The sequence below is a fragment of the Phyllostomus hastatus genome, unplaced genomic scaffold, assembly GCF_019186645.2.
Source record: "Phyllostomus hastatus isolate PE091 unplaced genomic scaffold, TTU_PhHast_1.1 phas_contig_159, whole genome shotgun sequence".
Taxonomy (NCBI): domain Eukaryota; kingdom Metazoa; phylum Chordata; class Mammalia; order Chiroptera; family Phyllostomidae; genus Phyllostomus; species Phyllostomus hastatus.
The window spans coordinates 40,912,058-40,939,314 of NW_025333640.1; the positions used below are offsets into that span (position 1 = coordinate 40,912,058).

General features: G+C 61.3%; 1 protein-coding gene across 1 annotated transcript in view; it reads left to right on the forward strand.

The window, feature by feature from the left end:
• The window catches only part of NDST4 (N-deacetylase and N-sulfotransferase 4), a 77,215-nt gene that overhangs the window by 28,863 nt on the left and 21,095 nt on the right, over nt 1–27,257 (forward strand). Inside the window, exons 3-5 of the mRNA XM_045831427.1 lie at nt 1,089–1,243; nt 13,435–13,620; nt 15,692–15,820. Coding sequence (XP_045687383.1) covers nt 1,089–1,243; nt 13,435–13,620; nt 15,692–15,820 — 470 coding nt within the window. The remainder of the gene's footprint in view (nt 1–1,088; nt 1,244–13,434; nt 13,621–15,691; nt 15,821–27,257) is intronic.

The following is a 27,257-nucleotide window of genomic DNA, read 5'->3' on the forward strand; positions in this document are numbered from 1 at the left end:
TCTTAATTTAAGTAAAGAATATAAAATCAAGCAGCCCCCTGTAAAAAAAATTAAATGAATAAATAAGCCAAATAAATATACCTTGTGCTGTAAGCCAGGATTCATTTCGCTTCACTCACTTGGTTAGGTAGTCAGATCTGTAACATGATCCGTAAACACGGATCGATGCTCATGTTAGTGATTCAGAACATTTTGGAGTTGAACTGGATGTTGTACAATAGTACAAACACTGCAATAATTTCATAGTTGAAATGTTCTTGGATAGCTGCACTTAGTGAATTCTCTTAGCATTCTCATTGTCTTCACTTTGCTGTGACAGCTAGTTTTTTCCTGTGCAGTGGGCACTGTTAACACATTTTCCCAACAGAGAGTGAGGCGTTAATGTTAGTTTCAAATTCTCAAATCGTGTTTCTAATGTGTTAAGAGATTCATTGTTTACATCTTATGAACTGTTTTTATCAAAATGGGAAATGTTTATGTTCATACTGTTAAGTTAAAAATGTAAAGACACGAAAGTGTTTATACAGGGTGAGATTAACTTTTAAAAAATAAGTAGAAAAATTTTAAAGATATCAAAATGTTTCCGCTGGTTTGTTCTGCGAGTCAGTTTGTCTTTGAGCTTTCCGCATCACCAGTCTGCGCTCTGCACGTCTCTTCGATAGCGAATGTTACCTTTGTAATCGGAAACATGAACAACCCCATCCGTTAAATTTGAAGCTCAATTTTAGACTCACAGCATGCAATAAGGGAGCGAGTTTTTGCTTGATGAGTTTAAGGCAAGAACACTCTGGCACAAAGTTGGCTGTCCGCCCCCACGCCCCGGCAGCATGTGTGCACAGCGGCAGCGACCCCACCTGCTCTCCCAGAGCCCTGAACCAGCACCCCCCCCCCCCCCCCCCCAGCTCCTCCCTCCCAGCACGACCCCCCGACCTCCGTGTAACTTAAACGAGGGCCATTCTTTTCATTAGAACGCCACGAAATTGGAGTGATGGGTCGGTGGTCAGAAGGACAGAAATCTGGCAGATGCAGGTAGCCCTTACCCTAACAGGGGGCTGTCACTGACGCCGCCGCGACCTCCCGTTTCCCAGGGACGGCGGCGGAGGACGAGGGCGACGACCTCCTGCTGCGGTCGGTGGACGAGTTCTGGTGGTTCCCACACATGTGGAGCCACATGCAGCCCCACCTCTTCCGCAACGAGTCCTCGCTGGTGGAGCAGATGACGCTCAACAAGGAGTTCGCACAGGTGAGCGCGCCGCGGTGCCCGTTCAGCCAGGGCTCGCGATGTCCCGGTGGGCGGCAAAACTGATCGGGTCGACCCCAGTAGAAACGGGAGAGGAAACCTTGGCGAGGGCATCTCGTGCGCGAAAGGCACGAGATGCCCTATTTTGTTCCAGGCCTGTGGGTGTACTGGGCTGTTAGTGACACCAAACGTATTTTAAAAGTAGACCACTGTCAGAAGGCCCCCTCCCCCACCTTCATGGAAGGGTTCTTCTTGCATCTGTGAAGACCCTGGCACTTCCTCCACTGCACCCCAGCGCGCGCATTATGATCAGCCTCCCGGGAGCCTTGTCGCTGGATGGCTGGCCGGCTGGGCGGAGGGAGTCCGGGCGCCACAGATGCACACCGGTGGTCCCAGGGGTCCCGGAACTTAGCGCATTCCCTCCCCCCCAGCAGACCGAGACACGGCTGGAGCCTGACTCAGTACGCTGTCAGAGCCTAAGAGCTTGCATTTCTAACGGGTGTCAGTAACGTGTGGGAACCTAGAAAGGAAAAGCCAGAGTGCGAGGCAGCGAGCATGTATGTGAGCTCCAAGGAGAATCCCCATTCAGGGAGCCCTGATTCAGGCAGAAGCCTGAAGCGTACTCTGACCGGGAGACGAGGCAAAGTGTGTCCGTCCCCCAGGAAGGGGAGGGAACGGGTGCACCAGTGCAGGTAAGCTCACAAAGTGGCGCCCAGCAAAGCCCGGGCCTCGGGGCGGCGTCCTCACTCGCAGGAGCCGGTCTCCGCGCCGAGCGGGGGCTGACGGGGGTCAGTGTGGCGCGAAGCTGGTTCGGAGGCGCAGAGCCACGGCCACCCGAGGCCTGGGTTGTGAAGGTGCGCCGGTCAGGACGCGCAGGGCGCACCCACTCGGTCTCCGAGCCCGCGGCCCCGCGTGGGCGCCTCCCCGCAGTGTGCGCGGCGGGTGCAGCCGGCAGTTCCCATTGCGAACGCGGCACCGTGATGCGTGGGTTCGAATCCTGACTTCCACCCGTGGCCGCTCCATCTTAAACAAATAGGTGACTCGGCCTCTCCGTGCCTCGGTTTCCCTGTCTGTAGAAGGAGAGCAGGAGGGACTACCTGCTAAGATTGTGTCGAGGAACCGAATGCTTTGCTTGGGACAGTGCCCACTGGTAAGCACTCAGTAACCTACTTACTGCATTCGTCATAACGGCTTAATTCATCATAATTGGTTACTTAACCAATTATGGTCTATCTAAGCCCAGATGAGCAGGCAGTTACGCCTTGCTTTAAAGAGCCCAATATTTCTGAATATGTGAGTTTATAAGAATATTCCTATCTACTTAGGGAAGGCCTAACCAGTTTTGTGCTGCTTCAGAACACGGTAAAATTAAGTAAATACTCCCTTATTCCAAAAATAAACTTGCCTTGAGCGCGTTGCCGAATTCTCTCAGTGAGGTTACTCTGAAAGGAAACTGTTTCTCCTTGGCCCAAACCCCCCCCACCCCCACGCCGAAGCCTTGCGCTGGGGGCGGCAGGTTCTCCGGGAGGGCGGATCCCGGGCGGACCCCACCGCTGGGGTGACTGCCCTCGGAGACCCCGCCCAGCCCCGGGGAAGACTCCGGTAACTGCTTTGTCGGGAGCACCAAAGGCTATTTCAGGCCCGTTCGGAACAATTACATTCATTAAGTCCGCGTGGCCAAGAGCTGGGTGGAAACCTATAAATATAATTTAGAAAGAAAAAATCTGATTCTAAGTTGCGTAGTCAAAATATCACAACTAAGACGAAGTCCATGAAACACACACGCTGAAACGACGTCGTCCTTGTGCAGGTGTGACATGCAGAACCTCGCCCCTAACTGTGCACACGGGGCGACATGCGTGTGTGAGCCGAGGGCAGGGGACGGGCATCTTTCTCGTGGAATCGCCATCTCTCAGTGTCCACGTGACGCACCGTCCCCGTACGTGAGGGGGTGGGGGCTGTGGGGAGACACTGGTGCGCTGGGAGGCCCGGCCGCCCCTCACGGGGGCTCGAACAGCCGGCAGCTTGTTCACTGTCTTCACGCCGCAGTTTGCTGCCCCGAAGTGGCGATGATCGCCTTTCGCATTCCCTGAACCACGAAGTTTTTAGACAATTAATGTGCAGGGGCTCACACGCCAGCCCCAAGCCCTGGACCAGGTAACCCCCGATCAGCTCCAGGCCTGCTGCTGGCCGCCCTGGACGGCAGGCAGCACAGTCCGCAGAAGGAAGGAGAGGCCGGGACACCCACCGGGCTGCAGTCGGCGGAGCAGCTGTGGGCGGAGGTTTTCAGACTGAGCGCGTGGCTGCTGCTGAGAGATCCGTGTGCTCAGATCTCTTTCTCGTCCCACCCTGACCTCCTCACCAACTGACCTTGGCACGACCTTGGCTGGCAGAGGGTTTATCCGTGAAAAGCATCGTTGTTCTCACAGCGTTTACGAGAAGGATTCCAGTGACGGAGAAGCTTCGTGCTGATGTTTCGCAAGTGGTTAGACAGTTGATCGAGACGGTTTTATTTGTAGAATTTCTCTAGACTCCCTCAGGGTCGAGTTTGTTTCCCGTTGTGACAAACATGTCTAAAGTTCGTGAGAGAAACGGATCGCGAGGCTGTTCCTCTGTGTCGGAGACCCGTTTGCTGCAGAGCTTCGTCATGCTCAGTGCAGGTGTGCACATGCGTGTGACGCCAGGTGGGCACGTGCGGGCGTCGTGTGTGTGTCATGCCTGATCCACAGCGTGTCTGCATGCGGTGTGCACGTGTGTTCGTGCTTCACCCATGTACACGTGCCATGTGAGTGAGTGTGCGCGTGCACTAGAGGCGTTAGTCTAGTGATAAGCAGGGACAGCCCAGAGTGTGTCGTTTCCAGACACCGTCCTCGTGTGCCCGTGGGGCCGGGGAAATGCGAGGTGGGCAAAGGCAGGTTCACGGTTCAGAGCACAGAAAACACACGATTCATTCTTGTGTTCATTGCCTTGTTTCCCACAGGAGCAACTGTAACCCTGCTCTCGTCCCCCCCGTCCCTTTTTATTTTCTCCCTCGTACTAGACCGCACCCTTCTGCTGCCATCCGTGGTGTGCACGTGTCACTTGAGGGGAGCCGTGTCTTGCCGGGGGCGGCAGACAGAGGGCGGGAGATGCCGCCGCGTGGGAGCCCCGGACAGGGCGTTACCAGACGCTCCCGGCTCCCCCTTGCCTGCAGCCCGGACCCGGTGACCTGTGTGCGTTCTGCAGCAGGTCCGTGTGGGAAAAGTTAAGAAGTGGGGTTTGGTTATATTACGTTTCGCCTGCAGACCCATTAAAATCTTCAAATGAGCGCAGCCTTTCCGTCCCCTATTCGCCGGAGACCAAAAATATCCCCAAGGAAAAAAGACCACGTTTGATCTCCAGAGCTCACTTTTAAATAGCGATGTGAGTTTTTCTTGACATTTTATCAAGGGGTCAGAAATCTTACTCGTGAGTCAAAAGCAAAGGATTGAAATAAAGGCACAGCTTCTAAACCCTGCTCTAAAAACGCTACATGTATTTCTACACTCTGTACAACGTTGTTCACAATGAGACACAATCCTCCTGATACGAAAAACGCTGGCGTTCACACTGCTCTCGTAAACAGCCGAGTGCACGGAGGAGCCACTCGGGAAGCCCCTGCGTCCTGAGAGCTCGCACGGCAAGGCGGCCGGGCGGGGGCTCCCGCCCAAAGCTGGAGCACACAGGGCCCGGGGAAGGGCAGCGGAGAGCGCCGCCTCCCGCAGCGGCCGTGCCGCACCTCCCCTGCGTCTGCAGACGCCGCCGCCCTGGGTGTACAGCCCGCGGGGCTCTGCCTCCTGGTGACCCGCCCTCCCCGGCGGACTCTCGGCCCCGAAGCTCCAGACCCGAGTCGGGGACCCAGGGCCTCTTCCCTGGGCGTGACACCCAGACTGTGAGCAGGGAGCTGGGTTGGGGTGGTGCCTCCTGGTCTCCCCGGCCTGCCTCGCCTGGCTGAGAACCACCACGCTGCCCCCGAGCTGGAACCCGGACAAGTCAGGGGCCCGTCTCCCCGGTCCCCTGAGTCTGGGCACAGCTGCTGCTCTGGGACGGGCCCCGGGGGGACGGGGGCTCCGCTGCTCCTTCTAGAACGGAGCTCTGGTGCCCAGAGCCCGAGGGCAAGAGATGCTGGCTCCCAATCTGCCCCCCCACCCCCCCACCCAGGGAGCCAGGCAGAGAGGAGCCCCGAGTTCTTGGGTGCCCCCCAGCGGGGAAGAAGTTTTGTCAAAGCTGGGGCAGGTCGGGCAGGGAGTGGGCTGTGGCTCAAACACACCGCTTTCGTGGTTCTCACCGGTCTTAGTAGGTTCTCTCGAGTAAATAGTTCTTCATTTACTGTACAGAATTTTTCTAAAGACTTTAGGGCTTTTAAGAAACAATGTCCACACTACGGCTGTCTCTCTGGGAGAGGGCCCACCTCGCTCCTCACCCCACCGTCCAGAAGCCTGGAGAACCCGCGAGTGTGAGCAGTTTGGGCCAGTGGCGCGCTGACCCCAGGTCAGGGCTGGCCCCAGGTCAGGGCTGGCCCTCCTGGGCCATTCTCCTTGGAGCAGCCGCACAGGCCCCGTCTACACATAACGCGGACACCGTCACATCTGACTCAAAATCCCCCAAACTCCCCTGAAAGGGACCCCGAGGCTGAGCCACCGGCCCCCGGCCGCCTGTGCTGTCAGCCCATCTGGTTTTTCGTGACCAGAACGTGTAGGTCCCCGTGGGCCTCAGGCCTGCTGTCCTTGGTGACGGCTGCTGTCCCCACTGTCACCGCTCTCGTGTGCTGCTCCTGCGCCTGGTTCGGGGGCTCTGGTTCAGACCCCAAGGGTCCCCTCTTCCTGCACATCTCTGCAGAGCCGGCTCCGCCCGGGCTCTGGGTGCCTGAACGAGCAGGAGCACTTCCCAGCCCCCCACGCCCGCGCCACACACGCCCCTGAGAGCCACGTGGGGAGGACGCGCTGCCTTTCTCTCCTCTTCCTCCGAGGAGGCTCCCCCCCGAGTTCTCGCGCCCGGTGGGTGGGGCCACTTCTGCTTTGCTGCATTTCCATCAGCTTCGATCCACGTGACCCCTTAACCTGACTCTCCGCGCCCGAGTGGCCGCCTGGCACCAGGGTCACGCCCTGCCGCAGAAGTGCAGCTGCAGCTGCCCGGGACCGCCCCCGAGAGCCGCCGTGTCCGGGCGGAGCTCTCGGACTGAAGCCCGCTGTGGCTTTGCAGATAATTTGTGCAGTCTGCCGTGTGTATTTTTTGTATCAGTGTTTCAAATCCCAAAGCAGGGTCTGCAAAAACTGCTTTTAGATTTGAAAAAAGCACAAAATGGCGAAATCAAGAGGTAACGGCATTTCCTCGGAAGACAGAGCGTTGTTGGAGTTGTTGGGAAAGTGCAGAGAACAGTGCGTCCTCGTTCCGCTCTGCTGTGGGGATCCCGTGAGGAGGGGGAGGAGGACAGCGTCGGGGGGGAGGGGGCACGGCGGCGGGTCGGGGGTTGGGAGGTGACAGCAGCAAACCCGAGGCCCATCCCACGAGCGGTCTCGTGACTGCGCCCTGGACACCGGCTCGCAGGCGGCACGTAGAACAGCGTGTCCGTGGGGCCAGGACAGCTCTCGCTCACGTGCGCGGTCACGGGGAGCGCCCCTGCCCCATGTCGGGCGGCCCGGCTGGCCGGCTGCTCCTAGACGGCGGCGTGCCGCGCCCCCGGCAAGGGCCCGAGGGCTCTGGGACAGCCGGCCTGTGTCCCCAAGGTCACCGCAACCTCCTCGGGGCCCCGTGTCCGTGACGCCCTTCACCGCCCGCGGTGCCGCCAGCCCAGGCGAGCGCTGCGAAGAGGAGTGCCTCCCGAGGGGCACGGACCTGTCTGTGCGAGAGCGGACGTCGTAGAAAACCCGAGAGGTTAACAGGGAGAACGGGAGCGTGTAAACAGCGTCGTGGTCCGTGTGTCACGTGACAAGTGACAATACTTCGACCTCTGGGTCAGCCACCCCCGACAGCGCAGGGGCCCCTGGAAGGGCGAGGAGTCCTGCACTGCCCCCCCCAGCCGGCTCCCGCGAGCCGCCTGCCCGGTCCCCGCGCCTGCTCCCCCCAGACCCACAGCGCAACGAGCAGGGCGGCCTTTTAGCCCGCAAACGAGAATGGGAATTCCATTAGCTATTAACATTCAAGGTGCTTAGCGATGGGTTTAGAGAGAAATGGCTTTTCTTGCCTCTCATTGCGTCATGGCGAGGCCTGGACGCGCCGGCCTTGTCCTGGTGGGGAGAGGGGGGACGCCCCCTCGCACGGCAAAGCTCCACAGCCCGACTCCCCCATGCGGTTTCCCTGGCAGAGGGCAAACCACACCCCCACCCCCACACCCCCATTTCATCTGGAGCAGCGTTCCCCCACCGAGCAGCGATTTCACTGCCGACCGTGTCTAACCTCAGAGCACTAAACGCCACCGGCGAAATGCACTTCCATACCCGGCAGCCACAACTGACGGAAGGGAACTGGCCGCACCACTTAGAGCGCATTGCGACCAGCCTGCTGAGGCTCGCACCCGGCCGCGCCGGGGCCCGAGGCCGTTATTTCCGTGGAGCGTGAAGCCCGGAAAGACGTCCTTCCTGCTCCATAGCTCCTGGGCGCGGAGTCCCCTTCCCACACGAGCCGGAGGAGCTGGCGCCAGCCCACCACGGCAGAGGCCCCCCAGGAGGTGAGCTAATAGTGGCTTAGGGCCGTTGCGTTTCGTTCACTTGCTTCAAGGTGAATAAACGTTCCCTCTCAACATTAAGTTTTGTTCAAAATACACAGAACAACGAACTGGGCTCAAAATCCAGAAGAAAAGGCCAGGTTCCTTTGACTAACACGGGGCCTGTGCTGTGACCCTTCCGTGACGGGAGTGCGCCCCCGGCGGGCCCCCGCCCCGGGCTCAGCGCCTGGGTTCGGCTGCAGAGCTGCCGGGGCTCAGGTTTCGTCCTGCCCAGTTTCCGGGTGGGCGGCCTCAGGCCGAGACTGACGGTTGCTGTGCTTTGATTTTCAAACGTGTAAAATGGGGATGATGGCAGTTCCCACCACGTGTATTTCCGTGGGGAGTGGATGAGAGGCGTAACTACCTCTGTGTGCGTGTGACACTGGGCAACATGCTGGCTGGTAGTAGTTCAAAAGGCACTTGTCACCGTCATCACCATCGTCACCGTCGTCATCACCATCGTCACCACCATCCCCACCATCATCTCTCTCATCACCACCATCATCATCCTCGTCATCACCACCACCCCCATCATCATGGCTGCCATAATTTTCACCCTATTTCTTCAAGAAGTATGTGATCATTCCCTTCAAAATAACAGGGCGATGACACTGACAAAACTGACAAATGACTTTTTGCGTGTTTGACGTGCACGTTGGAACAGACACCAGACGTCGCGTTCGCCTCGCCGTCCTCCGTCCCTGCGTAGTGCAGCCCTGAACGTGGTCGCTGGTTGTAGACGAGGGGCCTGGTGCTGTGCTCGGGGTCAGGCACCCCCTGGGGGTTAGAACACGCCCCCCAAGGGGAGGGGGAGACCGCCGTGCCCACTGTCCTGTGTTTGCTCCGGATGAACCCAGAGCCTTGGTGCGGAGTCCAGTCGGAGAGCTGATTTCCCAGCTCTCATTCCCGGCTGGGGCACTGGACACAGTTCTGGCCAATCCGAGGGAAGCCTACACCGCGTATGTGGCCTCCAGGGAAGGAGGACAGACAGGCGGACAGACGCGGGGACCCGCCCTCTGCCCGTGGCCTGTGGTTCTGTTTCTCGTGCAGTTTAAGGACTTGGCCGGGATTCGTCATAAAACCAGGTCGGGGACTCCGGGGACCCTCGGACGTGGGGACCCGCCCCTCTGCCCCCTGACTCACCATCGCTCCAGACAAACGGGCCCCCTCTGGTGCCCTGCTTCTGTCCGCACGTGTGTTCTTCTGGTGCGCGGCTCGAACCCGGTGTTTCCTCAAGCTGCTGCGAGTTTTGCCTGCGTTCGCGCTGCCCCTTATCTGAAATCTGTAGCCCACAAAGGGCGTGTTTGCATGGAACAGCCTGAACACAGCAGCCCACCCCTCCCTCAGGCGTGTCGACGGACTTCACGCCCACTTGTCAATCAGCCATTAGATGGCGGTTCTGTGGGTAGACCCTTAAAGGGGTCAGTAATACCATAACGAGCCTCCACAGGCAGATTTTACCTTCATGGCTTCACTGACCGAACTTGTTTTCAAGTGTTAAATGACTGTGAAATAGTCAAGAGCCAAGATTTTCAAGACTTTTTAAACTTAACCCCAGCTACACTAAACATACACTTTCAAATTAGACAATCCATCAAACGCACCAGTGACCACACTTTTCTTTTTCTTTTCTCTTTGGCACTTGTCAATTTGAAAGATTCTTTCAGCCTGACTGTCTGTCTCCTCCTTGGCCATCCTGGGTGCCATTGCTTCGTGCCACGGTCCCCCCCTCAGGGCTGACACTGCAGCGCCCTGCAGCCGCGCCCCTAGTGACCGGAGCGATTTGAAAACCCGAGAAATTGTCCCCGAGCACATAGGCGCAGGTTAACAATGCCGGCGGCGGGGTTGTGCTCCAGGTGAAGTCGTGTTGAGACGAGATCTGCTCTGGTACTTGGATTCCCAGGCATGGTGCCCCTTTAACACGCCGATAACAAGGTGGGAATGTAAAGTGTGGTAGGACTTTTGTTTGACGCATGTCAGCGTGTCCACAGACAAGGACAGGAATCGAATCATCTTCGTAGGCAGTGACTTACCTGAGCACAATGTGTTTTTTTTAACATGTAGGCACAATGTATTAATCTAAAATTACATTTTGTTGGATGAAATTTAACCTATTTCATTTGGTAATGAAGGTTCCACAAAATTAAAAACGGCCGGAGATGTGAATTACTCTACGTCTTAGAGAGGCCTGCTGTCCCTCAAGGACAAAAGGTCACAGCAGCCAGTGTTTGGGGGACGCGGCTGCCAACCAGAGGGGGACTCCCGCCGGCCCCGAGGGCTTAAGACACTTTTCTGTAAACCGCTCGGCTGACATTAAGGGGGAAGACGAGTCTTAAGGGAAATCTCAGCTGGACTCAAAATTACTGTCAGAAACGATTGCGCTGCCCGGAGAAAGTAGTAGTTCGTGCAAATCTGGGTCCGCGGAGGGATGCGTCTAAATCGGTGAATCCGAGCCATCCTCTGTGTGATCTCGGGGGTCTCTCCACAGTTTGGGGCGGGCCCCGAAGTGAAGGGCGCAGGAGCCAGCGCCCCAGGGACCCGCCGCCCTCTGGGACCCCACACAGGTACACGCACACACGCGCGCACACACGCGCACACGCCCACCCCCCGCTGCGCCGACCGACACCAGGGCTTTATTCCGTGACCGGGGGCGGGAGAAGACGGAGAAGACCGACCGTTCGGTCCGTGCTGTGGGTGGACGTCCGGGCGCCGAGAGTGGGGGCGGGTCGGCGCTGTCCCCGCCCCGCTGCCCGCCAGACTGCGGAGAGCGCGCGCGGGGCGAGGGGCGCGGTGCGCGCAGAGCAGAAGGCCTGCGAGTGCCCTCCCCTGCCGGTTCCGCGACGGTAACTGTGGGAACGGCGTCGCAGTGGGAGGGGTAACGCTCCCCTCTCTCCCGCCGACTGGCGGCGGCGCACGCACCAGCCCTGGGCGCCGTCCTCGCTCCCAGAGCGGACACCGTTAGGGGCTCTAAGTCCTTCCTGTCTGGCGCCTTCGCTCTCGCTACGGAACTGAACTCCACCGTCCGTCCGGGCAGCAGAGGCGACGCGCGGGGAAGGTGCTGGCGCAAGGGCGGTGTCCCTCAGGTTTGACCAGGACGCACGCCGGGTCCTGGGTCGCTTTCCTGCCGCCCCCTCCCGCGGGCGAGCAGGGACCTCGCTCCATCCACGGGCGGACCCTCTTCCTTCCCTGAAGAGCAGCCCCGTTGCTAGGAGCCACGCTCACCACAGCGGCCGCACGCGGGGACAGAGCGGAGGCCGAGGCCGGGGCTCGCACTGGCTCTGAAACGCGGGACCGCGCCCACCGAAAGGCACACTCATGAGGGTGGTGCCCGTGACTCGGGCGGTCACGGTCACTCGGGGAGACCAGCCTGCTGACGCGCACTGTCACCGCTCACCCGCGAGAACCCGGCTGAGAGCGGTGTGACCCAGAGCTGTGCCCGGCATCCCGGTCGGGGCGCAGCCCGGGCCTCTGCGCGGGAACGGCGAATGGGAACCAGACTCGACGCGGCCACACCCTCGAGGTCCCTGCCGCCCCCTCACGGGGCACGTATACCGTCTGCGGAACCGCCCGGCCCTGCAGACACGCCGCCCGCGTCCCCTCGGCACGTGACCCCTCCAGCCTCAGCGAAGCGTCCTCTCCTCCTGCCGCCCCGGGGTCCCCCGCAGTGAGCTGCCCCCACCACCCACCACAGTGTCCCATGTCCTGCTCAGCGGTGGACACCAAGTGTCCCGTGGGCGGCCCCGCGTCACTGGACGCCCCTGTGAGCTCTGTTTGACACGGGCGCTCACGCTGCCTGTGACACATGTGCCCCAGCACCCGCCCCGGTGAGACGTCAGGGACAGGCGTGGCCGCCCCGCCCTCGGCTTCCAGGTGGCTTTGTTCCCGGGCCTCCCGGCCGCGCCTGGTCCCGCGGTCACGGCTCCCGGGAGGAGGGCGACCCCCGGCTGCTGCCGGACCCGAAGGGCTGAGCTGTCCCCCCCGCCACCGGGCGGGAGGCTGCAGCTCACGTCACAGTGTTGCTCGCATGACGGGGTCTCCCTGCAGAGTCACCTCTCGTGACAGGTGTTGGAAGGCAGCAGGACTGGGCAGTGAAGGTCCCTCCCTGGATGGGGGGGTGACGGAGGCATGAGGGTGGCCCGGGCCGTCCCTGGAGCTGTGTGTGGACGGGTCTCGGGCGCTGGGGCCCTGGGACCCGCTGGCCACCGGCTGGCTGGTCCTGCCAGACGCGGCCGCGTGGCCCGAAGTGCGAATGAGTCGTGCAGGCCACACCGCCCCTCTGTGGATCCGGCAGCTCCCACGCGCCACCGGGCATCGTCACTTACAGCCCCAGTGGAGGGGGTTCAGCCCTGCCAGAAGTCTTCATAAAGCCGGGAAGCGCTTAAAGGGGAGAACTATAAAGACACAAAAATCAGAAAACTGCAGGTCTAAAGCATGGGCCTTGCAATATAAAACCATTCTTTGGCAATTTTTTCATATTCATGTTTAAACTTATACCCGTTGCCCTCAGAGCTGACTGGTGTTCACCCGAAGCAAGCATCTCACACGAGTGTGCGCTTCGTAACAACAAAGTGAGCCGCTCAGGTCCGAAACCGGGGGTGCAGGGTGGGGGGGCGGGGTGTGCCTTACACGTCCCCTCTCCTTCGCCCACTGTGATCACGTTGCTGCCTCCTGCACAGCCGGTGCGGGGTTTGAGCCCCGCCCCCGCCCAGGGCAGGGGCCCGGCCCTCCCACCGCCCGCCGCAGCAGCTTCCCCACCCCGCGCCCCACCCCGCCCCTGCGCATTCTGGCATCCCGGCGCCGGGTCACTAGTCCTTCTCCCCAAAGCACCGGGCGGGAAGGAGCTCAGAGAGCGCTCTGTCGACGCCACTCGGATGGATGGATGGATTCCTCCCGCGGGTGAGCAGCCACAGCTCTCCGCTTCGTGGTTTACTCTCACTTCTCTGCCTGAGTTCAGCATCACACACACTCTGATACATGCAGTAACACACTTTCACACATGCAGTTACACTCGCCTGCATACTGGCACATGCATGTGGTAACACGTGTGTGCACATGCGCTCGCACACTCACATATACAGTCCCGTACACACACTCACACCCATACACACTCTCACACTCACTGATACACTCGCACCAACTCTTCCATCTCTCCTGTCTAAGTGAGACTCATGACACTTTCTTCTATATTTTTCCTGCACCTGTCTCAGCAAGGGCCGCGTTCCATTCTGTCTCCCCCCAGACTCTGTGTGTCCAAAATCCAGAATCAGTGTCAGCCACACACACCACGTGCCCAAAGCCTGCACTGTGCCTGCCACACCGTCAGCTTTGCAAGGTGGTGAGCTGCTGGAAGACGAGACTATTAGTGTTTCTGTTTCCCACAGTGGCACAGACGTCAGTGTCCCCCCCGCCGCGGCCGTGGCCACTGGGTCACCGCGCTCCACTGACCCCTGGCGGACGTCTGACTTTCTTTCAGGAGCACGGGATCCCCACCCACATGGGGTACGCGGTGTCCCCGCACCACTCGGGCGTCTACCCGGTGCACATGCAGCTGTACGCGGCCTGGAAGAAGGTCTGGGGCATCCAGGTCACCAGCACGGAGGAGTACCCGCACCTGAAGCCGGCGCGGCACCGCCGGGGCTTCATCCACAACAGCATCATGGTGAGCACAGCGCGGGGGCGGGGCGCGGGGCGCGGGGCGCAGGGGCGGCCGCATGCGTCACTCCCGACCCCCTCACACTGGCGCATCCCGAATCCTGCCGCCCCGCGGCGGTGACGGGCCCCGCGGGAGCACGTGGTCCGTCCGCACACTGGCTGCTTGAACAGTGGGTGGTTGTGGCGAGAGCAAGACCAGTGCAAACCCGGGAGTGGGTTTCAGGTGGACGGCGCGCTGCAGTTCCGGGGCGGAGGTTTGCCCGAGGACCTCCCCTCCGGGGAATTCCTCTGCGCCTGTCCGGTGGGTGGTTTCACTGAGAGAAGGTTCCAGCCAAGGAAACACCCCCCAAGCCACCACCACAGTCTGCAGTCTGTCCGCAGGCGCCACCACGCAGCCTCCGAGGGCACCTTCGGGCACACTGCGGAGGTGAAGGTGTATGCTTCCGTTTCAGATACAGTAATTAAAAAAACAATAATCTGATGTAAGAACGATGCATCATTTCCTTTACATGAGAATAAAGCCAAATGCATTTCAGGTGGGAACTCACAGCCTTAGAAAGAAAGCGTAGCCTCCCTCACCCTGAGATGAAACAGCCCGTCTCCTGATGGGCCACCAGCGCTCAGCGAGGTGAGCTAACCCTTCCCCCCGCTTTAAGCGTGCAGTAAGCGTGCCCGTCTCCCCAGCGCACCACTCAGGTGCCCGTGACCCAGAGTCACCCCCTGTCCACCTGCACCATCACAGTCGTCTAAAACCAAAGAAAACGCAAAACAGCTGAACCGTTATTCCCCGTAAAATGTCAATGTTTTCTGACAAGTTGGCACTGGAAGCCTCAGACTTACATGGAGCTACTGCTGGTGCAGATGGCGGCATCGATCGTCACCGAAACGAGGAGGCAGAGGAGGCATGGGTCCTGCCATCCTAAACCAGAGCGGCAGGCCCCGCTGGCCACAGGCCCCACCACCGTCCGACAGGCCCCGCTGGCCACAGGCCCCACCACCGTCCGACAGATGAGAAATAAAAACCCTCCTTTTAACCAGCACGATGTGCGTTCGTTGCCTTGGATTTAACACAAACTAGTATGAGAACTGAACAAAGAATAAATACAATTAAAGCTACTCTGTACAATTGGATGCATCTTTCTCATAGATAATGAGCAGTTTATTAGTCAAAATAAGTTCTTGGAATAAAATCACTCACTTGCTTTCTCTGTTGAATATTCAGATCTACCACAGAATTAACTACAGAACATGCCAGAAGCAATCATTAGATTGTGTAACTACTTCTGTGATTAAACTTTCAATTCAGAGTACCGGAAAAGCCAAGCGAGGCAGAGGTGGGCGCGACGAGGACCCAGGGTCCGAGTCCCAGAGCCGGAGGGCCGGGTCCCCGCCGCTCAGGACCGAGGGGCCTGATGCCTAACGCCACGAGAAATGTCACCTCCGAGAGTCTCCCGCTTGGAGTGAATGAGCCCTAAGAAAGTTTTTATTTTTTTGCCAATCCTTTAACACAACTCCGGTGGTGGGTAAGGCTGAGTGGAAAAGCTCCACATACACACACACACACACACACACACACACACACACATGTATGTGCCAGAAGACGCTGCACCAGCAGGTCTCAGCGCAGGTTAACTCCGAGCCGTGGCCGGGGCCCAGGGGCCGGCTGCAGCTGTCCCACCGGGCACACCGTGAGCAGGCAGGGCCCGTCGGGGAAGACAGAGATGCCAGGGACAGGGCAGCCGCTGGGAGAGGGGACCCCACGTGGGATGGGCCCACTCCGCAAAAGAAGCCACAGGCGGAGTCTCCGGGGCTTCGAGGGACCGTGACGACCGGACCCCGGGCACGTCGCCTGTTCATGGGGTCGCCCGGGGTCGGAGCCGACTGGGCGGCACAGGGCACACCCTGTAGCTCGGAAGTGCCAGCTCCCTCACCACTGCCACAGTCCCACCCAAGTCGGCTCTGGGTCGCAGCGAGCCCCGGGCTCCCCCCAGCCGGGCCGCGCAGTAGGGTGGGCAGCCGCGGGTCCCGGTGGCGGCGCGGCGGTTAACGCGGCCGTGTCCCCTGTGTCCCGCCCTCAGGTGCTCCCGCGGCAGACCTGCGGGCTGTTCACGCACACCATCTTCTACAGCGAGTACCCGGGCGGCCCGCAGGAGCTGGACCGGAGCATCCGCGGCGGGGAGCTCTTCCTCACCGTCCTGCTGAACCCGGTAGGCGTGCCCGCGGCGCTGCGTGCGCGGCCACCGGGGGCTCCGGGGAGGCGCAGCCCTCGGGTCTGTGCCCAGTCCTCTCCCCACGGCCGTGGGCAGATACCGGCCCCGCCGGAGAGAAGCGAGGCTGCGGTTCCCGATGATCCCACTCCCCGGTGACCTCAGGCCGGGGGAGACGCGGGCGTGCGCACAGCCGGTGCCGCGGACGGAGGTCCGGCTGCACAGGGGCCTCGCAGGGCGGCTCCGCTCTCCCGGGGCAGCAACCACGCCCACCTGCGTGCGCGGGGTAGGGGGGGGGGGGGCGGGGGGATGGGGGCTGGCTCTTCCCGGCCTGGTCGGTGCTGCACGTTCAGTCCCTCGGTTGGGTTGGCCTCCTGCTCGAGGCCTCGGGAGGCCTGCCCCTCCTGCAGCGCCTCCACCGGTCGTTCTCTCTGGGGTCAGAGCGGGAACCCGGGCCTTCTCTCCCTGCGGTCGGGTCCTTTCAGCGTCCGGCCTCCGTGCAAGTGCCGCCACCTCACTTCCCGCCGCGAGAGGGGAAGAGTGGCCGTGCGGGGCGGTCTCCCCTCTGTCTGTCTCCCTCCCGGGGCGCTCCCTCCTCTGAGGTCTCCACGAGGCGTGTCTGCCTTCGAGCCCGGGGCTCAGGGGCGCGGGAGGAGCGGTGTCTCAGAGAGAGTCACTCCTGCGTTCGGCAGAGCAGCAGCGCACTGGGGGGGGGGGGGAGGCTCCAGGCGCACCTGAAAGGGGTTATTTATACAGTCATATTTGGTATTTAATGGTATTTCAGATTCCTGATGAAATTAAGTAAAAACCTACCCCATGTGGAGGTGGATATTGTAAAATGGATGGGGGTGGTGGGGGATGAAAATGCTTTGGTACAACTAATGACATCCCCCCCGACACACACACACACACTGCACAGCCATTAAAGCGACACGAACCCTAACCACCGCCGACCTCCCTCCCAAAGCCTGCCGGGCCCCCCGGACTGACTGCAGCTGCACGCGGAGCTGCGCAGTGGCGCAGTGGCAGGGGCACCTTCCGGGGGCTTCCTGTGTCCGGCCACGAACCACACCTGCTCATCACTATGACTTGGTGGTGAACTCAGGACAGGGCCCACGGGTGAAGGACGGAGGCCCGGGCAGACCCAGCGCGAGGAGCCGTGCGGCGTGGGCCGGGAGAGTGGCTGACACGGGACACCCTCCACGGGCCGGAGCGAGGTCTGGACCCGGCGGGCGGTGTCCACAGAGACGGGGGACCACGCAGCGATGCCGCTCAGCCCCTGGGCCTGGGCAGCCACAGCAGTGAGGGCGATGCTGCCCCGGTCTCCGGGCACTGGATGTCCTTGGATCCAGCCGCCTCTCCCGTCTCTGCCCGAGGAAACCGCTGCTCCCGGCGTCTCCTCAGAAGCCTGCCGGGGGAATCACCCGTGCGCCCGCGGACGGGAAGACGAGTTACCGGCACGGTTAATCCCCGAACCCGGGGGGACACCTGTGCTCCGACAGGGCTGGTCCCCGGAGGGCAGGCCTGTGGCCGCGCTGTTTCCGGGGAGACCAGCTCCTCTCCCCATGTTCTGACGCTCGTGGCCACAGCAGAGCGACATCTGGGACGGCTGGCCCCCGGGCACGTGGTCAGCGGCGCTGGCCCGGGCCCTGAGGACCGAAGGCCCAATGACGGACACGCGCACACACACCGCAGAAACCCTGCAGGCGCCAGGCGTCCTGACGGCTCTCCCACGGGGTGGGTTTCCCTGTGGAGTTCGGCTGATCTGTCCGTTTCAGTCCTCAGTGTCCGGTCTGCCTGTGCCGGTGACGGACGGAGGAGGAGGTGGCGGTAGGACCCACCCCGACGGTGGTGCCAATAACCCAGGGCCTCCGAGCCCGTTGGGACGAGGGCCAAACCCAGCGGGACGAAACCTGACAGGGAGCAGAGGGAAGCCCCAGGCTTGCTCCCAAAGACACGGGCGACATAATTGCAGCGCCCAGTAGGGACCAACGTTACCTGAGGGTGGGTTAAACCTGCAGGGGGCGGTCGCGGCTGCATCGGGGCCATGCACTCCTCCTCATCATGGAAACCGTCCCAGAGGACACGTCGCAGGAACGTGGGCCCTGTTGCTGTAGCGTCTCACCTGACGCCGGGAGTCCGTGCTCCTCTCCGACCCAGTCAGACCTGGAAACTGGGAGGCATAAAGAAACACAGGGCAGGTTTACTTTCAGATACCACAGACCCATGTGATGAATCTAGCAAGAGCTGCGGCTGCAGGATCGGAGGAGGGGCGCACTGGCCACGCGACCCGAGACCGAGAGGAGGTGGGCAGACTCCGCAGGAGAAAGCGGCCCCACACCAGGGCCCGGGCAGAGCTGGGGCAGCCGGGCTCGCACGGCCGCTGGGTGAGCTCCGGGTCGTCCCTGAGTTCCTCTGTGGGGCCGTGCCTCGAAGGACACCCAACGCTCCGACGGCCCGCGGGGGTGTCCCGGAGCACTGCCCCCACCCCGGAGCACTGGAAAGCAGGGTCGGCGACGGCATCGTCCTTTCTGCTGCGGGAGCTCGTCCACCTGAACGAGGGGACGGGGTCCAGTAACCGTGACAGGTCGCACGTGTGTGTCTGGTTCCACCGTCCACGTCCACCCCGAGACCAGCACAGTCTCCCACGCCCGCGGCCAGGGTCAGCTTCACGTGAGTGCCCGCCCCCTCTGAATACGCCAGCACCTCCGCTGTGGCTGAAGGTCTCTGATACGTTTTCTTGGTCCATTCCCAACAGTTTTGTGTGTGTGTGTTAACTTTGACTCTTGCTGAGATCCTATTTTCTTGTGCCTTTTAAGGTGTCATTATTTTCTCATGCACCGTGAGACGGAAAATGCAAATTGGGATGTGTTTTACACCTTGACTCACATATGAACTGTTACCGCCACGTATGAGATCTTTCGATTCAGAGACCTGTCAGGAATAGGCTTCTCGATTTCCTTGGTCACCAGCTTCCCCCGCCCAAATGAACCGTGCAGCCGAAAATTAAACGCTGGGGGGCCGTTGGGTGGCACTGCCAAAGAGCAGCCGGGCTGCGTCACTTAACATTCAGGGAGCGCCCTCTCCTTGGCTTCCTTCTGGACCCCATCACAGGCTGATGTCTCCCTGCCCCGCCCCCACTGTCACACTCCGCCGTGCATTTCCCTGGTGCCGAATCCTTCCTGTAGTTCCAATATAATCTTTGTTCAGACAGGAAGAAATATAATTTAATCACGGGCGAGGTGAAACAGCTTATGCCAGGTAAGCCACCATCAGTCAAGTCCAGACACTGCGCCATAAAATATGCAGCAGCTGACGGCGGCGCGGAAGTCTGGGCCGTGTCAGATGGCGCGCCCGTGGTGATAAAACCTGGAGACGAATGAGCCCCACCAGATGTCATTTTCCTCCCAGCTCGCTCCGGTTTTCTCCCGCACAAAGAACAATATAAAAGTGGGATTTTCTAGGTTTTCTTAATGGACACGTTCAAAGATGCTCAGACTCAGGAATGTTTGAAGATGGCCAGGAAACCTGCCTGGTGTTCCCAGGTGCAGAGCAGGGCCCAGACCCCCAGCGCTCGCCCGTCTGGGGCCCTTGGCAAATTCCATTGAACTTGGAGCTGACCTTGGAGCACAAGGGGCTCCTTAATGAGCTTCTGGCTCCCTGTGTGTCCATCTCAGAGCCCCGTGTCTGGTGGCAGGCCCGCACGCTGACCCCCGCGGCTCTGTGGGCAGGTGGAGAGTGGGCGGCTGTGGGGCGAACCTCGGCGTGGGCAGACCTGGCCGCACTCCACGTCCTGTTCCCGGTGCACGGACGCTGGGCCGGGGGCGGGAACAATTCTCAGAAGCTTGTCACACATACAGCAGGGCGAATCGGATTGCAAGAAGCCTCCCAGGTCTGCTCAGAGCAGGTGAGAAGGAATCACCGATGACTGATACCCAGGCATGCAAGTGTTCTCTGATGACTTCGATTTCGAGTTTCTGTAGCCACCGTGCACTATACGGAAAATTCTAACGACTGGATAAAAGCAACTATGTATTCCACCGAAATACGCCTCTACATACAGTAACCCAGAGCAGGTGTGCAGTCGTGAGCACGTGAAACACGGGCCCATTCTCCTTTGTTACGTGTTCATTGTTGCGTCACGCCCCGTAAGGGCAGCTGCGGGCCTCCGCTGACCCTGCCCATCAGTCCCATCAGTCGCATCTCCAACTGGGTCGCGGGAGGCTGGGATGTGTGCTCCCGAAGTGTGTGTGTTCGCAAAATAAAGCCAGTCTCGCCGCTCTCCTCAGGGGAGCTCTGCCTCCTGCCGGCTCAGGGACCTGCAGGCCCTTGGTGTGTCGGGGGTGGGGCCCCGGCTCGGGTGCAGCCCTCCCTCCCGCCTGGGCGGGCGGACCCCCGCAGAGGGTACAGACTGTGGGAAACCCTGTTTCCACTGAAAGACCCCATCACCTCTCCTTTTCCCTTGGTCTGTTTGGGTTTTTTTTTTTTAGATTTTATTTATTTATTTTTAGAGCAAGGGAAACATCTTCTTGTGGCTGCCTCTCGTGCGCCCCCTACTGGGGACCTGGGCCCCAACCCAGGCGCGTGCCCCTACTGTGAATCAAACCAGCAATCCTTGGATTTGCAGTCGGCCCTCAATCCATCGCCTGTTTTTTACATTTTTCTTGGAGATTCGCAGGCCTGCCCGTCACCGGAGGACGTGAGCCCCCAGCGCTCAGTGACTCACGCTCCCGGCAGGGCTCTGTGTGGTCTGGGTCCAGGGATCCTGGCCTCCTCTGGGGGGGCGTCCCTCTTGTCCACTCGGAGGTGGGGACCGTGAGCACGGCGGCCTGGAGAGCGCAGAGGAACGGCGCGGCCCTCCCCGCGTGCCGGGCTGCGCAGGCTTTGCCTCGCCACCCTGCGGAGGGCGGAGTGCGGGGTGTGAGGAGCGCCCCCCACAGGGCGCGCGGGTTTGTCTGCGGACCGCACTCTGCCCCCCTGTGGAACAGCAGGGAGCGAGGCCTCCTCCCCACGCAGGGCCCCCCAGGCCCTGTGGGAGCGCAGTCTGCATTCCTGCGTAGCTCCAGACCAGGAACAAGTCAGGAAATTACATTGTTTTTTTCCATTTCGTTCCCCTAGAACGATAAATGAACACCGCGGAGCTTTACTGGGGAAGTCCATTTCGTGGAGTGCAACTGGATAATTTCGTTTCCCCGGGGCGCGCTATGGAAGGCGGCGGAACGACTCTTGCGCACGAGCACCTTCCAGCAGCGCAAAGCCGGGCCTCCGCCCCCCGTGGGCGTCGGTCGGTAGACACGCCCCTTTTTCCCCAGTTTTGAGTGACGTCAGGTATGAATGCGCGTCCCAGTGCTCCTGGCGCTGAGCGGAGTCTGGGAGCGAGGTCGCTGAACTCCCGGCGGCGGCGGGAGGAGGGCGCTCCGCGCCAGTGGGGCCCGGCGAGTCCAGGGGCTGCGGGCCGTCCGCGCGCCCCCCCGCCCCCGCGGGGTTCCTGCTTTCACGGCCTCTGCTGGCTCCGGAGTCTCTCCGAGCGCCGCGTTTCCTTTCCTTCCCGCGCCTGCTTCAGTCCACGCGTCTGTGTTTCAGGAAATCGAGTTATTTTGTCTTACATGTGCCATTCTGGCTTATGTGCTGACAGGTTAAGGAGTATTTATGTCAATACTTATTTGCGGGTATTCTTTGAAGAATTTTTTAAAAAGTCTTGTGTTTTCACCTATCCAGTCTCGTCGAGGGAGGTCCCCAGGGTCCTGTCACTCAAGTTAGCTTGTGCTGGTATTTATTTGTTAAATCTTTCTTTGAGATTTAATGAATCTTAAATGGAAAAATAATTGGAAATCGCGGAGGCCAGTGGGCTCAGTGGGTTGGAGCGCTGCCCCTGCACCAGAGTGGTGCAGGTTCGATCCCCCGTCAGGGTGTGTACGGGAGGAAAACGGTCTTTTTCTCTCTCTCCTGGTCTCTCTGGGGTCAATGAGCATATCCTCCGGTGAGGATTTTTAAAATAATAACAATAATCGGAAACCTGGTGCTTAACCTGTAATAAATTGTTTCGATGCCGCCTACTGCTCAGAGTGCAGGGCGCGTGACTGTTAGTGTCTCAGCCGTTTCCTCCCCCGCGCCTCTGGCTTCTCCTCACGGGGACCTCGGACGAGGCCGCCGCGGTACGATGGATGGTGTCACCGTGTGTGTGTCTGTGGGTGTGACCGAGTCGGGGTGCAGGGGGTGCGCTTCCCGGCTGGCTACATTCTGAAGACAAAGTCGTACAGTTTCCCTGCACATCAGGGTTTGTCTGCAAAAGGGGGCGAGAGCGTGAGATGAGACAGAGGAAAGCGTGTCGATTTTTCAGAGAAAACGTGAGTAACCTGGGCAGAACTCTCATTTGAGAAAGTGGAACCCAATGTCACTTCTATCATCTGTGGGGAGTTTGCAGCCCACAAGCTCTGGGAGAGTTTGAGTTTGGGGTTTGCTCGCCTGCTTCTCTCCCTCCTGCCCATCAATGACGTGGGAAGGAGACGAAGGCTTTGGTTCGTTGTGCGTGTGCGTCTGAAAACGTTCTCCGTTGGGCCGCCTTGTGGTGCCTTCCGAGCTGCTTCTAAGTGGCGGCACTTCTGTCGTAGTCGTTTACCCCCGGGAGACAGATTGAGCCGTCAAGCGCAGACGGCGTGTTAGACGCAGCCTCGTTGTCGGACGAAGGCCCTCAGCGGTGGCTGTCAGAGGTCGCTGTTTTCCTCGGGCGGCTGCTGGTCTCCAGGCCTGTGCCCTTTCGTTTTGATGAGAAGAGCGGTTGCTGGGCACACGTGGGCCAGGCCTCAGCGTCGACACTGGCTGTGGCGCGAGCCTCGCTCAGCATGTGAATAAACCCGGGCAGAGCGAGCGCCGTGGTTAGCACACAGACATTGGCGGCGTGAACAGTGGGTGGGAGGCCTTCCCAAACGGCACGTGACTGTAGGTAACATAGGTGAGTGAGTTGAACCTGGTGGGAATTTTAAAAACCCAACCCCACCCGCTCAGCAGAAAAGTCTGGGCGGGGTTGATGCCCCCACGGGAGGGGGGGGACACTCGTGCATCTGCAGCCCGGGGCCCACGGGGCGGTCTCCGCTGGGCCCGATGCCCGGCAGAGGGGGCCGGCCCCGCAGCCGGTCCCCGAGGACAGCCGCAGGCTGGAGCGGCAGCGAGACTTCAAGCGCAGGGCAGGCCGCGCACCTGTGAGCACGGGGCCCGCCGCCACCCAGCAGCTGGGGGCTTCGACGATGCGAAGACGAGGTTCTGCGTGGACGGGGTCCCCCCAGATGCGCAGTGGTCACTGTTATCACAGTTCCGGGCACCCAGGGGTGCCATTCAAAGCGTAAGTGCAAGCAGCGGAATTTCACTCCTTCTTAAGTGGCTGTCACAGCCGCTCACACTCCCTTTCACTGGTAGGTCTGCAGTCACGTCCAGTGAGCATGAAAGATGCGAACTGGAAATCGCCATCCTCCCGCAGTCCCCCCCAGAGGCCCATCTGCCGCCCACCCGGCCGCCTGCTGGAGCCAGGAACCGAACCTGCGTCGGCGGGCCTGCCGCACGGCAGGGTGCCCCCTCACAAACATATCTAGGGACATAAGGAAGAAACTTGACCACGTCACACGGCCCCGGACTGGAAGCAGCTGTTAGCCCCCCTTCTGCTGAGCTCACCGTTAGCAAGTGCACGCTGGGGGTTGTAATGGCTCCGGCGTCATCGCCGGCCTCTCGGACTCGGGGAGAGGAGCCCATCTCTAAGCCGGAGGGTGTGGGGCCCGGTGGTCGGCGGCCCGGGGCTCAGTGGCTGTGGCTGCAAAGTGACTTTCCGGAGACCAGCACAGCGCCAGGCACCTCGGAGACCTTGGACACCGCCCCCTTCTGAGTGTGTGCCCACGGCAGGCCCCGGGGATGAACGAACTCTGAGGACGCATGGGCGGCGCGGCTCCTAAACGTGCCCCAGGGGGCGGCTCTGCTCCCCACGCGCAAGCCTCCCTGCGCCCCCTCTGCCCGCAACGCTGCTCCCGCTCCGGCCCCACGGCCGCAGCGTCTCCGGAGCCAGGGGAGGGATGGGGCGTGCAGGGCGGCATGCCCGGCCCGTCCCGAAGGCCTGCAGGGCTGCCCACACCGGATCTCAGGGCCCGGTTCAAGCTCTGGGCCGGGCCGGCCGTCTGCTGCCTTCCCCCCACTGACCGGCCCCCTCCGCCCCCACTCGCCGCCCTGCAGCCAACCCCGCACGTCTGTCCCGCCCCCAGACACACGGCACGCTTGCCCCCCCCCCCCGCCCCCGGGGCTGCCCTGCTGACCTCCCCAGGCTCCGGGCTCCGAGCAGCTGCCCCCAGGAGTCGGGGAGGCCGGTTCTCCCGCCCCCGGGTCTCAGGTCAAACCTCTCCTCCTCAGAGAGCGGCTGCCTGACCTTCACCGTGAGCGCCCCGTCGTCGGTGTCATCATCGCCCACCAGACAAGCGGGACCCAGGGACAGCCCTCGCAGGCTGCGGGGGAGGGGACACAGAGACTGGGGCCCAGGGGTGATGGGGGAGCCTGCGGCCGGCCCGCGGAAGCGGACAAGGGTTCCCACCCTCACAAGGGCCAGAAGAGCCGAGGGCGCTGTGACCTTGGAGTGAGGCAAGGGTGCGGACTCTTGACCGACTTGGCTGCGAGGAGCTGGCCGTGTGCGGGGGGGGCGGGGGGGGTGTTGGTGGGGGGGGCACTGTGGCCGAGGGCCAGAGGGACTGCCCACAGGGGCCTGGGAGCGGCCGGCTGCTCGGTCCTGCCTGTCTGGGCCACGCCACTGCGGGGGGGGCGGAGTGTGGGGCCTCGGGCCGGAAAGAGAGCCCGCGCCTCCCCTCCCGTCCTCCAGCTGCTGTCCCCGCGGCATGGCGACCCTCCTCGAGGAACGCAGCTGTCCTCTCCTCAGGCCTCGCGGGGTTGGGGCCGGTCACTCGAACCTCGGACACCTGGGCTCACCTCGGGGAGCACAGAGCAGACGGGAGGGCGGCCCCTGCTGCCCGCCCTTCGCGGCCAACTGTCAAACTGTCGCCATGGCAACGGCGCCCTTCTGCGCCCCAGTCCCTGTGTCTCCCTGCATTTTCCTCTCTCTCCTTCTCTCCTCCCCTTCTCCCAGCCTTCCCCCCACCCCTCCCTCCCTCCCCCCCATTTCTCCTCTTCCCTCCCCCTCCCTCCCCCTCCCTCCCTCCCCCCTCCCGTTTCTCCTCCCCCCTCTGTTCTCGGTACTGAGCGGCCTCGCACAGCACTCTCCAGCCGCCGCATCGTTGGACCGCAGGGAGCAGGCAGCAACGCTGCGCCCTGCGCTCCCTGCCTCCCGCAGCCGGCCCGGCGGTCAGAACGGTCTCCGATGAACCACCGTGGAGGAGAGTTAAAGTGAGCGCACTTCCACAGACACGCAGGCTTCTACCCCTCCACTCAGTGCCTTTGATAACGTGTGCTCTGTGTCCAAGGAAAACAGAAGGGAACCGGTTGTCTGTTCCTACGGCCTGGTCCCACCCTAGGAAAGCAAGGAGGGATGAGGTCTTTGAGCGAGCCATCCCGGTCGTGAGCAGGCAGGCGGCCATGCTTCGCACACTTGGACTGTTGGCAGGTCAGAGGCTGCCAGTGGAGGAATAAATGCAGCGTCTGGTGTCTTTGTGTTAACTTGTAATGGGACTTACTGGCCTCCGTGCCTGCCCCCTGGTGTCGGGGTCGGGAAATGGGGAGCCGTGCAGAGAGGAAGCCCAGTGCCCGGCTGGCCCCCTGGCCCCTGCCGTGTGGACCAGGCTCAGGGCCCCATCCTGGGCGGGCAGTCCGCGCATCCCCCAGGACGCCCCCACAGCGACCTGAGGGTCGGGCCATCAGGCGGGGTCTACGTCCCCGCTGAGCGACCCCTCCGAGGCCTCGGCCTGCTGGCTCCCGGCTCACGCTGCCTCTGAGCCACGTGCCTGCACTGCCGCGACTCTCAGAGCCACCCTGCTGGCCTCGCCCCTTACCGCGGGGGTAGGGCCGCCTCTGGGGAGATCTTGGGAGAGATTCCTGAGAAAACCTAGGACTGAAAACCGTGCGGCCCCTCTTGAGCAGTTGCTGTTTTATTCTTGTGAAATGGGGACCCACACAACGGACTGGTCCCCCCGTTCCACTCGGGCTCTTCAGAAGCTTAGAGCCAAGGTCACGTCCCGCTGGTGACGGGGCGTCTTTGACACGCGTGTTACTCAACCGTTCCCGGCCACAGCGGGTGCCTAGGGACCCTTTCCTCCTCCCGCCTGCGCTTAGTTTGTGTTTAGTATTCTTCCAACCGCTCTTTGCTCCCATTCCAGAACCAGGTACACAACAGCTCTAGAGAGAACGTTAAAATTACGGAAGGGAACAGGGGGTAGTGGCTGTAACTTTAATATGCTTTTTAAAGTGCTATAATAATTGCATGCTTATTATAATGAATGTGATGACAGACATATGTCAGCAGACCTTGGAGAACTCTTTTAAAATCCTTGTTAACTGGCATTTTAGGAGGAACCATTTTGAGGCGGCAAAGAGAAGACGAGTGTCTAGCACCCACAGTATTTTTATCGACTTCCTCTGTTTTCTGTGGGAGGGGAACGAGGGGTTGGCTCCCCCGCGGCCCGCGCTCGTAATGCGCGGGTCCTCATGCCGGCCGCGACCCGGAGGAGGGAGGCGCCGTGGGCAGCGAACACGTCCTGGCGCAGGGAGATGGACGCCGGCGAGGGGCAGCACTCCCGTCTCCCTGCACCAGGGCCGCCACAGGGCCAGGAGGCAGCGCGGCGGGGCGGGGGCGTGCCGGCCGGCCGGCGCCCGGGGACCCCTGTGATCGTCCTTAGTGTGGACCCCTCCCCGTGGAACGGCCCCACAGAGGGGTTCAAGAGCCTTCCGGAGTCCGGTGTGCTGGACGCAGAGCGGGTCGGGGATAAAACCCGCGGGGTCGCGGGGCCAGAGCGCGCAGTGCCCTGCAGGCCATGGGAGGACTCGGCGCGTTGTTCCAGACGTGTTCACGGCGTGGTTTCCACATGTTTGTAAGACTCTGCGGCTGTCCACAGGGGAGGCCTGTGGACGGTTTTGGACAGGGGCTGAGGCAGCAGGATTCTGACTGGAGAGACACGGTCTGGCTGCCGAATGAGGAGAGTCGGCGCCCAGGAGGGTGCGTGGGGCTGAGACTCCGGGCCGGGCCAGCTGGGACTCGGGGCGGCTGGGGCTGGGGGTGGGGGGTGGGGGGTGCGGTGCTGGAGGGACAGCAGGAGCCACAGCGGCTCACATTCCCATCGGGGGTGGGGCAGGGGCAGACGAGCCGGGAAGGGCCGGGGAGTCCCGATGGCGCAGCCCGAAGGAGCAGGTGGGCGGGGCGGGAGCGGCGAGCCTGGGGGAGGGCTCCAGAGTCGGTGAACCGGCACCTTGGCGTTGGGCTGCACTTCAGGCGCTCACGCCGTTGGTCACTAGGCCGCGGGAG